This window comes from Columba livia, chromosome 11 (assembly GCF_036013475.1).
Source record: "Columba livia isolate bColLiv1 breed racing homer chromosome 11, bColLiv1.pat.W.v2, whole genome shotgun sequence".
NCBI lineage: Eukaryota > Metazoa > Chordata > Aves > Columbiformes > Columbidae > Columba > Columba livia.
In genome coordinates, this window is record NC_088612.1 from 18,596,171 (window position 1) to 18,613,688 (window position 17,518).

At 41.2% G+C, this 17,518-nt stretch overlaps 1 protein-coding gene across 6 annotated transcripts in view; it reads right to left on the reverse strand.

Moving 5' to 3' along the window:
- Positions 1-17,518, reverse strand: part of TMEM266 (transmembrane protein 266) — an 85,888-nt gene that overhangs the window by 7,294 nt on the left and 61,076 nt on the right. For all 6 annotated transcript variants that reach the window (XM_065076223.1, XM_065076224.1, XM_005515459.3 and 3 more), the window contains 2 exons: positions 14,479-14,665; positions 3,755-3,805 (listed from right to left, as the gene is read on the reverse strand). In XM_065076223.1, coding sequence (XP_064932295.1) covers positions 3,755-3,805; positions 14,479-14,665 — 238 coding nt within the window. The remainder of the gene's footprint in view (positions 1-3,754; positions 3,806-14,478; positions 14,666-17,518) is intronic.

Below are 17,518 nucleotides of genomic sequence, written 5' to 3' on the forward strand. Positions count from 1 at the left end.
CCTGGGAAACCCCTGCCTGGGCCCTGGCCCAACCCCGGCACCGCTGGTATGTACATGGGGAAGGTGGGTATAGGGACATACATACACAATACATTATACATGGAAACACACACTGATCTATCCACGTCATATGATACCTCTCAAACAATATATGTGTGTGCATGTATATATGTATGCACACAAATGCACAGAGATACACTGTTTTAAACATCTCCCAAATAAACGATGAGGATGTATACAGCGGGATATACATCGACATATACATCTACGAATAATACCATATACAGACATTTGTGCAGACACAGACATATTGTATAGAATACTTAGGCATATACATGCACAGTCTCTCTCAACCCCCACCCCCTATTTTATATACAAATAATCTTTATATATAGATTTATCCATCTAGATATGGAGAATACGTGTGTGTGTATATCTGCCCCACGTATAATTCATAATACATGTAGTGCTTACCTTTATATATCTCACTGTCTGTGTATAAACATGAAGAACATATATATAGGGACAGATGTAAAAAATATACCTATACGTGAACACACACACATACAAAATTATATGTATATACAGAGACACAGTCACCCACATCTCCCCCTCCTTTTCGTCTATCTAAACATACATACACCTATTCATACATATTTATATAGAGCCATGTATATAATGGGAATGTATATAAAGGGATATACACACTGTATACCTAAATGTGTACACACATACCTTTAAAAATAGAAATATATATAATTTATGTGGATGGATACACAGTCTTCAACACACATATATACAGATTTTATGTAAACATATAGATACCTTTATATATACATTTATCCAAATTTATAGAGAATGTCTGTGTGTAAGTATCCCCATTTATAATATACCTATATATGTACACACATTTTATATATATTCTACATAATGCATATACGTCTATATATATACTCTCATGTATTTTCAAATATATAATATATATACACAGGCTCTCACATACCCAAGGTCCCTTCCAAACCAAACTATTCCGTGACATCCACCCACATAGATATATCTTCATATATATTTATACATATATAAAATACCTATGTAGCTACACACATATCTTTACTTGTCTTTATATCTGTCTGCATACACACATACACATAAATAGCTTTATATGTATAGACATTAATGGGGGATGTATAGGGATGGAGATAGAGATATATATATATATATATATATTAAAAATACCATGTACCTACATGAGTATATATACACAACAGTTTATATATAAAATCTATACATTATACGGATTAAATAATACATTATACGGATAAAAGAGAGATGTATATATACAGACACAGGCTCTCTCTCACACCCACTTTTAAAATGTATACAATTATCTATTTTTAGATCAAATATATACAGACGCACTCTCACCTCTCCTCTTTTTTTTCTCTGTGTGTATGTATATATGGGCAATTTACGTATAGGGATATAGATAGAACACATTATACTATTCCACAATATGCATACATTCAGGGATATATCAAAATTATATGTAATACATATTATACATAATAAAAATATATGTATTTCCAGTCACTCACACACACACTTTATATATATATTACATAATTAATACAAATATGTATATGCAGTTTCTAGGGATAGACATGTACATTATATTTATATCTGTATACATACACACACTATAAACATAGTATAGAATACATATAAAATCTGTAAGTATATAGTCACACACCTTTTAATATATATGTATTATATATTATATATCTATGTATATGTGGTTATACACATGTACACACAAGCCTTTATGTATCTTTACATAGACTTACATATGTATACACAGACAGATGTATATTTTTATATAAATATCCATATCTATGGATATAGATAAATTATACCTTTTATCTACATATGCACATACATCCGTATTTTATACACAAACACCTTTGTAGATATTTACATATATAGAAACATACATAGACTTATATTCATATAGAATCACTTTGGTTGGAAGAGACCCTCAGGATCACAGAGTCCAACCATAACCCACCCCTGGCACTGCCCCATGTCCTGAGAACCTCATCTCTGGATCTTTTCAACCCCTCCAGGGATGGTGACTCCAGCACTGCCCTGGGCAGCCTGTTCCAACGCCCCACAGCCCTTTGGGGAAGAAATTGTTCCCACATCCAACCTCAACCTCCCCTGGTGCAACTTGAGTCTGTTTCCTCTGCTCCTGGCGCTTGTTCCTGGGGAGCAGAGCCCGACCCCCCCTGGCTCCAAGCTCCTTTCAGGCAGTTCAGAGATCAGAAGGTCTCCCCTCAGCTTCTGTTCTCCAGCTGAACCCCCCAGGTCCCTCAGCCGCTCCCAGCACACTTGTAATGCGTATACATGCACATACCCATACCTGAACATATAAATACATAACTCCATGTATTATACGGGGATATATATGGGGATATACATAAATAAGACTCTCTCTCTATATAAACATATATATATACACAGATGCACATATTCATTTTGTGTATAATACAGAATACATTAAAAATCCGTATGTATATACACAGACTGTCACACACACATCTTTATATATCTCTGTGTGTATACGTATGTAGGGACATAAATATATAGCACATTATACATGTACATAGATACATTTTTAGTGTCCATAATATATATACTTATATTCTGAGAGCATCTCTCCTTCTCACACAGCCCTCACCCTGCTGCATCTATCTTTATATATGTTTAGATATTTATGTATTTATATACAATTTCTACGTATATGCACAGACACAGCCCCTCACACATCTTTATATGTATAGAGACATGTTCATATATCTTTATATATATACACAGTCACACATATACCATAATATGTATATAAATCTCCTCATATATATATGGGCATGTATGTATGTTTGGGGATACATATCTGATACCGTACATACATACATGCACAATCTTATGTCTATATTTTTACTTATGTCCTTTAATATATATGTGTGTATATCTGGGTTTGTGTGTGTATATGTGGGATGTACACACACATGTGCACACACACATAAGTATTTTCTCTACATTATACTTATGTGCATATGCAGACACACCCATAATTTTTTTATATATCCCTGTGTATATATGGGGAGGTGTATATAGGAATATACATATTTAATAAAAATACATTATGCCTATACACACACTTTAAAAAATATATATCTATGCACCCCCGCCCAGCCCTGCTGAGCACGACCCCTGCCAGGGTGCCCGCGCAGCCCCCCGAGCCCCGTCCGGTGCACAGAGCGTGCCGCGGCGGCAGCACACCCGCCAGGGCCACCCCTCGGCACCCAGCCTCGGGCCACTCCTCACCACCGCGTCCCTTCCCGGCTGGTTCCCCACACAGTGCTGGGCTCAGCCACCTCCCCACTTCCATCCACACTCTTCCTTCTCGGGCCCATTTGGCCCGCCCTGCAGCCTGGGCAGCCCAGCCAGGGCAACTAACTTCTCCCAGACCTCCAGACTATTCATTCTGAGTGCCCTCAGCAGGGGCAAACTGGGGGCCCTGCAACCTTTAGGGAATTACTATTTGTGTACAGACTTCCACAGAGCAAACCAAGAGAAGCCACAGAGGATTTCATCTCCAGGACAGGTCGACATCATTGGTCAGTGTCACCTGGTTTACAGCACACAGCACAATGCAAAAATGCCGTTCGCATTTACACTTTCAAGAAAAACTTACCACTGCTAGGCTCGCTGTAGTATCGACTGATGTAATTATTCATGTCGTCCTCTGAAAAAAAAAAAAGGCAGCCATTAGAAGCCCATTTGATTAAATTGTTGAAATTCCACCCCATGACTTTAAAAGAGAACAAACAATATCCAGTACGCTTCCAGAAGAACTGCTAGAACTTCCCCTGTTCCACCTTGGATGACACGGCCAATAAGAGCCACACAACGAGTTTATCAAAACAAGTAGAAATGCCTCTCCAGCCCAGCATAAGCACTGCTGTGGGAAACCAAAACCAGAGCCAGGCAAGCCAGCTCGCTAGCAGTTGTAAATCCCTGTAGGTTTAGTGAATAAATCCCTACTTCTAAGATAATGTGGGTTTTTTTCATTCAAAAGGAATAAAGAGAGGGTTTTTATTGTATATTCCATATACATTTGTAATATATAGCATAATATTAACATTACATTATCTGTTGGCTTATAATGTGCTATAAAGATTTTTTACAAGTCAAGGGTGTAGTATTACACTTGTAAAACATACATGAGAGCTACACCTGAACTTCAATAATGATAAGATAAAAATGAGCACACAAACATAAAAGGGAAAGCAGCAGCTATACTGCATATACAGATTTGAGAAGCTGCAGGTGAGAGTGGGATTTCCTGTTCTCTAACAGAAAAGGTGAACATTTTACAGTCACTGAAAAAGAAAACAAACTCTTCTTGCACAATTCTCAGCAGAATGCAAATATTGCTGCTAAGTAAATGGTATTGGCAATCCAGGAAGAATTTCAAGCTTCCAAGCAACCCGACCGGCCCAATTTGCAGTGTAGGGTGCACTCTAAAAGCATTGTCTCCTCTTAAGTGCTCTTTTTGATACCATGTTTCAGAAAACCACGCTCATCCCTTTGAGCCAGATTTCCTTCGGCCCCCTGGGTCTCTGCGGCTGCAGCCCTGCCTTTTCACAGCACACTGCGGTTTGCAGGTGAAAGAAACAGATGTTTTCTGGGGAACACTTTCTCCACACAACAAGACCCAAACCACTAAGCACTCTGTACCTGAAATAGCTGCACTCATAAGAAGGCAATCTAACCTGACACTGAAAGGCAACATGGTTGTTTTCCTGGTTTCATTGGATCTTAAAAGCTTTTTTGGCCCTTGTTGATCTTTAAATGCCTGCAGTCAGAGGTGTGCTTTGTGCTAATGTCTGAGTTTAAAAAGGAGGCCTCAGAGTAGCTCAAGGCAATGCCGCTGAATTAGGAGTACATTGCAAGGCTTTTCAGCTATCTGCTACTAAAATACACTTCATTTCAATCATGCATAATTTATACTCTAAATGCCACCAAACCTGCCAGCCCATATAGATACAGGTTCTTGTTCAGGCATGGAACTTCAGTAACAGTCAGAAAATACCTACGTATCTGTATTTCCAGTAATGCACTTTCCTCATATTTCACCTAGAGCCTAATTCTAAGCCAAGCAATGAGGAAACCAGAACTCCAGTTTGGCCTGGGTAAGGACATGTTCTGCGCACGGGGCTGCCCCTCCTCAGCACCTGCCAGAAGCACAGGGCCACGCTCAGTGCTCTTGTTCTCTTTGGCTCTCATTAAAGTCTGCCCCAAATGCCAACATCATTTGCACTGAAAATAAAACAACCAACCAACCTTGGAAAAGTTAATCACCTGCTATTCATGTCTTATGGCAAGGCTCAAATCAAGTCTATAGGATTGCATACGTTTTCTGCCCTGGCCACTCGTCTATCAACTAACACAATGTACCAGGGCACTATTTTCAAACCAATCAGCTGCTTTCAAACCAATTTAGCAAAGAGACACAGACTATACAGCTGAAGCCCCGAAAAGGAGATCCCGTAAAGCACTCACTGAGCTGCCTTTGAGCGGCAAGGAAGGTGACGGGCCGTCCCGGCGGGCGCGTGAGCACTCGCACACAGCGCTGGGAGAGCTGCCTCACTGCCCACCTGCCTGCTACCGTGCGATGGCCTTATTCATCACATTGCTTTACACTGCTTATACGTATCTATAAATATATACACACATGCATGTGTATATAAAATACACACACATATATATCTTTACCTTGAATATTTTCTTACAAATAAAAAATAATAAGAGCAATGGAATAACAACAACGAAATAAATATTCCAACATAATTACATTAAAGCAAACTGACAATTAACAAACTCATCTTAGTCATATGAGAGTCTCAGGTGCTTTGGGCACACAAGGCTATAAACAATTCCAGTTATCTCTCATTATATTCTACACAGCTGAAAGAAGAGAGTTTAAACAAAATGCCACAAATATACAACTCAAAGCAACTATTTGTGCATATAAAATGTATACACAAATAGAAAGCACAGCACATTACTGTGGAACACTGCTCAAGTACTTCATGGTGATTTACAACGAGATGAGGTCCCCACTGTTCGGTGTGTGCAGTCAAATGGCATCAGGAGTACAGATACATTTGCAGCTGGTGGCACATAGAAAGTCTGTACAACTAAGCAGGGGAGTCCAGCTTTTTCAAGAGAGCAGATTGCTTGTATTATTTAAATTCTCCATAGTGTTATCTGCTGTCAGTGTCTTTTAGTTTCAGCTCCAGAAAGGGATTTCTCTTAAGAAATACTATATTCTTCATAGTTTCCCTGTTTATTTCAAACATTTTTTTCCTTATTTCTGCCACCTTGGAATTTTTAGGATCCAGAAGATTTCATTTTCCTCCTTTTCTAGACATAAATTCATGTCTTCAAATAGACAGCAATGCTACCTGCACTTCCTTTTCCAGAAGAAAAACTTTCCATTTAAAAGTCCTTAGCCATAATGATGCCCAAATAGCATTTATAGAAAACTAAGGAACCGGCAGTAAGCAGAAAGAAAAAGCATTTCCCTCTTATTTCTGCTGGAAATGGCAGTCTTAGGAAATGGTCTACAGATGGTGATTGGGATACTCTTGCTAGACACCTCAGGAAATCTGGTGACAAATCTGGTGATGCACATTCAATAGCTCTGGGTTGAGAAAGAAAATGGGAAGAGCGAGGCAGCTCTTGCCCACGTGAAAGCCCTTCCTAAATCTGTGGTGAATGAGGATGGTTCTACAACCTTCCCTGGAAAGTGGTTCTTGGTCAGGATCTGTCTGACAGCTACTGGATTTTGTCTGATGAAGGTTTTTCAAATGATCTGCCTGTTCTTTTCCTGCAAGATTCAGAATACATGCTACAATGGCTCAGGGTGTAATAAACTATTTAGAGTAGAGTGCCATATAATCTCATTCGACCCAAGAGACAATGTTGTAATCTCTCTCTCCTGGCCCTATAAAAACCTAATAAATTGGGTGAAACACACAAATGACTTTCCACCCAAGGCAGATCTCTCTTTCAGTTCTATAATCCCTCAATGGTGACCTTTAATTGTTTCATCAATGACTTCAGCCAATGAGTCTGCAACACCCCTGCATACAATAAATACCATTTGCACATCTTTTAGATTAGAGACCTCACAAACCAGATTTCTTTTGAAATATTTCATTATTAAAGTAGTTTACTTCATGTTTTTATTGCCATTGATTGTACTGTCTTTTGTCTCTCAAAGATGAATTTTCTCAACTAGAAGGTTACTTTTTCTGCTGTGTGGCCTCCCACTGAGGATGTGAGTCCTCAGAGTAGGTAATGTCTCACCCTGATTTCTTCCAGAAAGCAATCTTTACTAGGAGGAGGTTTCTAAAGAAGCAGATCTTTCATCTCCATCACTGCTGACACTGGTGTCTTCTCCTTAAAGTACTACTAACACTTTGAAGCATTTGGGAAAGAAAAATGGGATAAAATACACTTTGCAATAAAAACCACTATGATACACTGAGCAGGGAGATTTTTTAAGGCACAAATTATAAGATCAGGTTATTGTCCCCTAAACACTTCTAGAAATAAGAAACAGTGATGACAGCTCCACTGCTCTGACACTAGCCAATAACACTGCCACAGCCTGACTTTTCACGGAAAGAACACAGCTTTAGTATGACACTGTAGTGCAGTAGGAAAGGAAGACAACGTACATAAACCAGGATGTCTATAGGTGTTTCTGGGAGCAGACTGGCAATCCACGGGGGAAAATTCCCCAACGAAGCTGTAACCTTCCCAGGGAATTTTCCCCTGCAGATTGCCATGTAATCCCTGGCATTCCAGATCTGTCTGACCGTGGCCATCTGAACTTCACCATCACCAAACTCTCAGCCAGATGTAACCTCCCCTTCTCAGCAGTCCAAGTGTAGCTCACTGCTCACCTGTAAATTCATTTATCAAGGCATATGCATGCTCCCTAGGCCGTGCTGTACTGTCTAGTTCACCTTTCTGGTCTTATGCAAGACGACCTGAGCAGAGTTTTTCCCCTCTGCTTTGCTGGCCCTAGAAGGTCTCTCTCCTTTTCCCTCTAGCAACACAGAAAGTTTGTACCAACAGGAAACATCAACAGCCAGCTGGCACTTTCTGGCAGAAAGGGAAAGGCAGAAGGCAGATTGCCACATGAGTGCAAGCTGCAGTACTCACACAACTGCTCCATTCACAGGGATATCCAGACCTAGCAGACATTGCACAGATGCCTGAGCACACAAATAATCCCCACCTTGAGAGGAACTGTCAAAGTAAGAGTGCACAGAAAACAAAGCAACAGATTCAGCCTGGCTCTAATTAAGAAATCAACCTGAGATGGAAGTAATTGTGCAGAAAGAAATCCTGGGATATGGAACAGGCTCCATTATCAGCAAATACTGCTGGGACAGAAAGCCAAAATCCTTAAGTGACAACAAACTGGGTGGTTTTGGCCCTCACTTCAGCAGATCATGCAGCAAGAGCACTTTGTGCTGAGTTGAGCACGGCTGAGATGCAAGACATCTGAGGGCCAGCATGGCTGGTGGCTTTGGGTAGAGGATGGCCTGGGGGACCTCTCAGTGCTCCTTCCAGCCTTGTTCTCTGTGAATACGGATCGGCAGATTCACATCTGAGTTGGCTTGTTACAGTCAGCCTGAAGCAAGCACAGAGGAACTTGGGTCTGTCTCTGCAAAACAGCCACATTCCTTGAGCCTAGAAAAACAAAGGCTGAGAAAGACTATGGCTACCAACAAAACAATAATTTGCTGGGTAAACATCAGGGAAAGAGAAGAATTATTTAAACAAAAGATTAAAATAAAAAAAAATTCAAGAACATATTGTTATAAACTGGCAACAAATAAATGTAGACTGGGAATTAGAAAAAGATTTCTAATAATTTAGAAAAGTGAGATACTAGAACAATGTTATAATGGCAGCAGAGGGCACAATACATCACTGCTGTCATATGGAGCACAATCTCTTTATGAAAGGGGTTATTATGGAAGCGGTTGCATGCTTGGACAGTGGAAAAGAATGCAGTTCTGTGTTCCTTTACCTCTCAGCAATGTCTTCACACCTCTGCACATTAGTGATGGGAGACAACTTCAGCCTCACATCCGTGACTGTACGCTCACCGCTTCTGGAAGTGAAAAGTTTCTACCCCACCCATTTGGCGAATATGAAATTCAAGAGCCTAACTCCACTAACTACACACACATTTATGTAAGTGTTTCTTAAGGTTTAACTCCTTTGATTGCTGCCTGGATGATCAGTGCACAGAGAACCACAAAGCCTGAAAGAGGCACCTACAGAGAAGCCAAATCCTCCCTCTGCCACAGATCCATGGAGGTTAACCAGGAAGCCGAGTGTGCTTAAGATAAAAGCATGTCCAGGAGCAGGCTTCAAAGTAGATACATTTCAACATTTGAAAATAACCATAAACTATTTTTTATCTATTGTTTTGAGTAACAGGGCCCTCTTAGAGCACTAACAGATGATCACCAAAGGAACTGGCTTAGAGTTTAGAACTGTTCAACCAGCTCAGACTGCCTTGCAAGGAACAACTGACAAAATCCCTTCCAGTGCCCTGCTTTGCCTTCTCAGACAGCTTATGAATAACCTTAAGGGAAAAACTCTGAAGCTCCAGATTTTTTCACGTTCCCCTTCTAATATCCTACTCTCTTCACTTACAAAACAGTGGGTATCTATTGGGAGAGCAAGCTTTACTTTTCCCCAAGAACAACAATAAATTGTAGCAGTCCCCAAAGCAAAAGACTTACTACTAACCCCATAAAAATGGAAATTTAACTCAGAATAGGTAAAATAAGCTTTCTGCAATGCGAAGTAACTGCGCTTGGATCGGGTTCTTGCTCAAAGGAATAGAAGGGTGGCATATTAATCTTAAACTATGGCAGTACCGTAAAATTTCAAAAACTAAAATGATATATGCAGGAAAATATGGAATTTCCACTAGGGACTGTAATTCATATATTATGGGAGAGATTAAAGAATAATAAATTTTGGAAGGAAGTATTAATGGCTATATGGGGCACTGTGAACCTGGCATTCCCTGAAGCCTGGAACTTTGTATACCAAACACTAAAAATGATTTGTGCACGAACAGAAAACATTAGATATTACTCTGACCATGACCAGTTAAATACTGTACGAGGTAAGAACTCAGAAAGGGAAAAAATTTCATTTGTAATGAACAGATAGGATAATACTTGCCATTATGTCAAATGGTAAGCATCTCTAGGAAGAAGAAAGGAGATGACAGCACTTAGGATATTTCTCTCACTCATAGAGAAAGGCTGACCACAGTGGTCCTGAGAATCATTAGCGATGCTGCTGTGCATTCACATGCAACAGCTTTCACCCTAAGCTCTTACCAACTGAGGCAGAGAAGCCAAGTAAAGTGCTCACAGCGCAGCAAATGTCCCAGCTTTGCACTGGGTTTATAGCTCCTGGAGTCCTGCCCTTCCCATGAGTCCACCATCTTTCCCGTTGATAATGGCACCCTGTGACCTGCATGCTGAACCTGTTTCAGCCTTCACGTTTGTCCACTCTGGAGATCAATTTTTTTGGCAAGACAACTAAAACTTCTATTCCAAGTAAACTAAAGGTGAAAAATTTCCTGCACCTTAGCCAAATTAATTAGAAAATACCACACAGCCATACATATTCCACAGAGTTATTCCTGATATGTTAGGAGGTCTCTTGGTGAACTACTCTGGGGAAAAAGAAGCGTGTGAGGCAGCAACCATTTCATTATTCAGAGAATAAGCACAGGAATGATCAGCTTACAGCTGTACTGCCTCAAGAAGTGGTCCTTCAAGAAGAGGCATGGAATATTAGCTGAGGAGTTATGGGGCACTTTCAGAGCCCAACCAACATCTGAGTGGAACTTTTGCCTCTCCCAGTCTCGTACTAGCAATTAACACACTTCAGATACAAAGAGATCTGCAGAGAGAAAAACGGGGTGAAAACACGTACTGAAAGCCACCAGCTCAGCCAGCACACACAGCACTCTTCAGGTGCAGGCCACACAAATTCCCTGAGGTGCTGTGTGCACCATGTGATGCTGGGGTTACCTGACTGACTTTACTGAACAGCGTAGTAAATGGTTGCACAAAATCCAGACTAAATACCAGAGTACAAGCTACAGCTGCCCCTGAGGAGCTTTAACTTATGCACTATCCCATAAAACTCCCAGGTAGAGAAATGAGTAAAAAGTCTGAATGCTTTCTTATTCCATAACCCTTTCATGGTAAAGTATTCTGTACTCAATGTTTCCATTGTTCAATCTAGATGGGGGAAATAAGATTAGCTTGAGATGGAATATCCCATTTTCTCATGCAGTATGTTCTCTAGCCAACTCAAGCTTGCTGGTTTGGCAGAACTCAGACGGTGATTTTTTGAAGGTGGACAAATTTCGGCACAAACATGCATTCTATGCCATACCCTGCTCTCAGGTGACGTATGCAGGGTTAATGTTCTGCCAGAGCATAAGAGAACAGCACATGAGAGCCTGTTTTGCCCAACAGTTGAATTGTGGCTTTGAACTGTAGCTTTTCTTTAAAAACGAGTAGCAACCTGGTCCCTTATTTCTCCTCTTCTAACTACTCGATGTAATAGGCAACTGCAGACATTTTTCAAAGCTAACAAATGCCATGTGGCACACAGAATGATTAACTACAGTCATTGCTTTGGAATCTTCAAGGAGCAAAAACACAGCTTGGAAAAAATTGATGCAAAACAATTCCTAACATGATCTGACACAGAGGGCAACTTGCAAAACATAACCCTTGACCCAAAAGTCCCGAGTTAAAACACTGGTGGCTTACAGTTCCAGGCACAGCAAGTGGTGTGGAAAGCCCTGAAGAAAGCACAGCCAGTGTAACCACAGCATGTGAGAAGCGGGAGGATACAGAAATGACCTGCAGGAAACATCTCAATTATCTGCTTTGCAGAGTCAGGTCTCAGGCATATTTCATGTGCCTGAGCAGGTGGGGAGATGCGAGATCCTACAGCAACTAGATATACCCCTTCCACACTGTGCAGATGGAGACACCTTCAGCTAAAGACATGCTCTTCTTCCATCCGACATCCAACATTCAGGCTTTGCTGATATATGCATTGGACAGAATGGCTGTGGTATAGATGAAGAAAATGCTGACAGCATGCCAAAGTGATCGTGGTGAAAGCTGCTGCAGCACGGGCCAGCATAGTGCTGGGAGTGCAAGCTGGTGCTGGGAGGAGCTGCAGAAGAAAGACACAGTTGAGGTGGGGAGGGAGAAGAACCAGCAGGGCTGGCTCATGGTCTTTCTTCCCCAGCGGTAACTGCCTTCTCAAGCTGTTAGTTGAGGGTTTGAAAGCCCTGTAGCTTACACAGAAGCAATATCTAAGTCAACATTGTTAGTACAGGATTCAAAGCCTTGGTAGCTTATTACTTCATTGCTTTGCAAAATAATCCAGAAAACTACACGCAAAATCCTCTGCCTCAACTGACTGCTACCTGGATTGTGAACTAAAGCACTCAGTGTTATGGCTGGGCTCTAGTTTCTCATGCAATCTTAACGGTGTCCCTTGTCAGGGTACCACAGAGGGGTACTCCTTGCTATTAGACCACAAGAATTTTTTTTTCTCCAACTCCTGTCTCATTCAATATGAAGGACAATTGTTAAAATAGATTCACTTGAATTTATCTTCTGAAGACAAGCACTCAATGCATCTACAAAGGCTTTGTATGGAATATATGATACAATGCACCAAAAAAATTTCCTCCTATATCTTTAGATGACATCTGGAAATAAACTCTGTGTATTCAGTATGAATGTTTAAATATAGCATAACTGCACCTTAACTGATACGTAAAGTAATGCATGTTTTCTTATTTGCTGAATGTCTTTTCTCATTGAAAACATGAATCTCTCTAATAATGTAATCTATCTGAGTGTAGAAATCAATCCTGAAGATTGTGTATCTACTTTGTTGCATGTGTGGCCAGCATTTCACAGGAAGACACAAATAATGAGTTATTGTGTTAACCTGGATGTTGGAATGAATACCTTGAATAGAAGAATTTTCAGATGAATCTCCATAGCACTAAAATTTCAGCAAGCCTCCTTCTAATGTGCACAACACTCTCCAGTTCCAAATGTAACCCTCAAGGAACACATGCATAAATTATAATATATCCACTGGGAACCTCTGAAATCCTACAAAAAAGGGGGAAATGCATTTTAGGGGGCAGTCTGCTCAACTGTCTGCTTTTAAATACAATTTCAAATCAGGAATAATTAATGGCTGAATTGCGGTTAGAGCTCAGATATTATTAAAGAGGAAAAAAACAAAAACAATTTCTACATGCTTCCATTACTGTGTAGAGAATGAAAAGAATTATCATTTGAAAATGTTGGGATGAGCTTTTTTCTCTTAAACCTTTTGAATTAAGTACTTCTGTGCCTTGAATTCTAAGGAGTCTGACCAAAGCATGCAAACCTCTAATTCAAATACATTTATATAGTCCTAACCTACTAAGATATTCAAGGTAAGATGCCCAAGACTAACATATCACTAAGGTTGTCTCCTCTGGAATATTATGGTAAATGTTACTGAGATCAGGACACATTCTGCACTCCATTGTAAGGGTTGGGAGTTCACAGGAAAAAACATGTCTTTTCCAAAAATACTTCTGGTCTAGCACTTATGTGATAAAAATACACCCAGGAAAACATAACTGTTGATATTGCCCTGAACTACACACCTGCCCAACAGGCAACTCACAGGCCACGCACAGGATTGCTCTTCATCACAGTCGGGCAGCACTTAGACATCCGAGCAGAGCTGCCTATGCTGCGCATCGCTCCTTTTCTGGCACCGGAGCCGCCCTGGCCAGGCACAGCGGGCTGTCTAGCATCAGCAGCTTTAAGCAACCTGGTGAGAGCACAGCCTCCAGGCAAGGCAGGCTTCGCAGCTGATGAATGGGTCCTCTCTAAATCACAGAAATGCAAGTGGCCAAAGACTGAAACTGTTTTTCAATATTCTTCTCACTTTCCCCGCTTTTACCTCTGAGTGATTATTGTTTTGCCATATAATCATGGGGACATTATATAAGTACATTATAGTAATTTTCTTCCAGAAATATTGTATTGGCTCTGTTCAGGATCTGTTTGCAAATACAACAGCTCCTGTCACTTTGAAGCAGACGCAGCCTCTTCGCAATAACGGGAAAATGCCGTCTCCAGGGAATGTCATCAATTCACCGGTAGAGTGAAAGTATTTAGTGGTTTCAATCACCCCACGTAAGGGACCAGCTGTGCCAGCAGGTAGCAGCACGCAGGCAGCACTCACCTTGTGGAGGTCGCAGCTCAGTGATGTTCTCAGTGGCTTCATCATCCGAATCTTCGGTTGCTACCACCTTGTACCTGTTGCTGCTCTGTTTGTTCAGCACATGTGGGACCTGCAGCGCAGCCTCTCTCTCTGCAGCCAGATCCAAATCCTGCTGAGCAAGGTGGGCCCTCAGCTGCCTGATTTCAAACTAGAGGAAAAAACAATATCACATACTGATGTCATACAAGCATGGCCAGAAGTCTTTATTCTCTAGCTGGAGACCTATTACTCAGTTTCTCACTAAACCACTACAAACTGATGAAAGTAAATCAAATGCAGTTGAGCCAGGATACGTGTTCAAGCTGCTGATGCTCTCCCCCAGAGCCCATGGGAGCTGGACCACTGTTCACATAATCTAAAAATGACGACGACCATGTGCTGGTCTTCTATTTTGTTGATCTCTGAATCCCGAAGATATGATTTTTGACAGTTTTAACAGATCTCACTACCAAATCAGATGAAATTTTTATGGAAGACCACTCTTAACAGGCATCTAGGGATTTAGGTTCATGACTATCATTGCTAATCTGCTAGAGTTTGTAATGAGGATTTCTATGGAGGAAGGTTCTCTAAGCAGTGCCCGGAATAGTCCTCCCCCACTAAGTGGGCGAGGGGAAGGGACACTACAGTCCTCTTCCAGCTTGAAATCTTCTGTACTCCACAGTGTGCAGAAAACCCTGCAGAAGGTGGCCACTCACCTCAAATGTATGAGCCACAGCAGTTAATGACTTTCTGCAGTCAGGAGAAGATTTGCCTAATGACTGGTGTTATAAAAAAGATAGCTGACAAAAAGACAGAAGCTACCAGATACAACCTGACTGATGGACACAGCATATTTCTGTTGTGTTTGACAGCCATGGATCTTCCACAATGCAAGAAGGAAAGTATTTTTTTCTGGAAAGGCTGCAGACACCCTTTAAACCTTTATATAAGCACTACAAAATCCCACTGTCCTTCCCCTCTGTCATCACGCACTGCTATGGGGCTGTGTGGAAGAGTTTCTCTTTTTTAAACGCTTTTTAAGATCAGTAGTACAGCAGTGACCAAGTCATGTCTAACTATAGAAAGTCTGAGAGTGAAAAGCAAATGAGGCGAGTAATAGGCTAAGGCATTTAAAATTTAGCATTGCTGGGCCTCCCATAGTTCCAGGCCCGAAAAGCCATCAGAGAGCACGGTGCTATGCGAGCCACACTGCACCTGTCACTCTGCATTTACAACCGAGATTCAATTAGCACCTCAACGCTTGAAAACTGGTGTGTAACAGCATGTAGGCTAAATGAATCTGGTTCTGGCTCTTGCCTCTCAGATGCTGACTCAAATTTGCTGTCAGATTTTGGAAACTTGTCAGTGGACAGTTTGTTCCACCACAGTCCACATCAGACACGGCGCAAAGCCCAGGCACGCTGCAGAGCACCAGCAGTTCCTCCAAGCTGTGTGACTGGCTGGAGGCGAAACAAGACAGAGTTTCTGCAGATTTTAGAAAGAAAAAAAAAAAATGAAAGAAAAAGGGATTCTAGTTCACCACATCTGGAGACTATCTGCTATCCAGAGCATAATGGAAGGAACTACAATAACTGGAAAGCCCACTGCAAGATTTAAATCTGGAGAGGAAAAGGGTGGTTTAAGCTTTCCAGATGAAATTCAAATCACCTAATACAGGGATCTAACAAAGCCCATGGCTTTTTCTCTCTCTTGAAATCAGTGGACTGAGGTCTGGCAGCTGCCGACAGCTGGCTGCATTAAATGCTCACTGCTCCTAGCCAAAGGTGACAGTCAGAGGAGTCAGGTCATATCAGCAAATGTCCAAATACAGCCCTTGTCCCTGATTCCTTCAATGAAACCTCCATGGTACATCCCAGATGGTGCGTTTTGTGTTAACCTCTCTCAGCTAAAGAAAACTACCTAAAAGTCAGCTCAACAATTGTATTTCTGCATCATAACCAACTTAACCAGCTTAAGCACTTACAAAGATTGGCTGAACCTTGTAACAATCAAAATCTTGAAGGGAATCACTGCATTTTAGAGATGTGAAAAAAGGAAGCACACTAGGTGATCTTTCCTGCTACAGTGAACCTAGAGCAAAAATGGGGGAAGAGGCCAGACTTTCCAATGCCCACTCACATGTTACAATCGATAAAGCAAGCATTTCCAAATATCCACAGACTACTGTCAATCTTTAACATTTCCAGTCACCATCCAGTTTTTAATAGATGAGTTCATACATTTTATTGTTTAATACAGCTCTGCCAACAAGCTATGAACTACTCGGCCCAGCACGCTGGACCGAGCAGCAGTCTGCAACCACTGCTGGGATCACCAGGCTGGACAACTACACTGTCCAAACAATTCTTTATGTCCCATTCATGTGGGAAAAATTATTACTTTGGTTGAATCTCAGCCACACAGAAACAGGAATCCACAGAGAACATGACTACCACAGTTACTCAGGTGAACAGCTACTACTTGTGTGAATATCAAAAGCAGAGGGGCTTTGCTGCCATCTCACGTTTGAAAGACAGAAATACATCGAAGCTTGTGCCTACAAGCAGCAGCGGAAGCACCTGCTCCCAAAGATGGCACAAACCTCACATTCTAGCAGAAACTGAAACTTAGACCTGACATTTTGGCTCCTGCAACACTTCCTTCATGCCTGAGGATGAGAAGTGTATGCTGGACTTGCAACCTTTAAAGTGATATGTGAACCCTCTTTTATTGCTAGCTGCAAACACAATCCACATGCTTGTCTTATTTTCAGCTTGTAACACCGAGCTAGTTCAGTTGGTCTAAAATCCAGAACTGAACACAAGACTGTCAAGAACAGATAGGAGGATTGAATTCCTATGGCACAGTAAAGCAGCACAGTGCTCTGGACTTGAACATCATCAACAAGGCAAATAATAGCACACAGAGATTTTCAGAAAGATAACGGCAGAAACTGTTGTTATTGCCTACAAAACCAGGCAACTGCAGCTGGTTATCACCGGCTCTCCCTTCCGCTTTC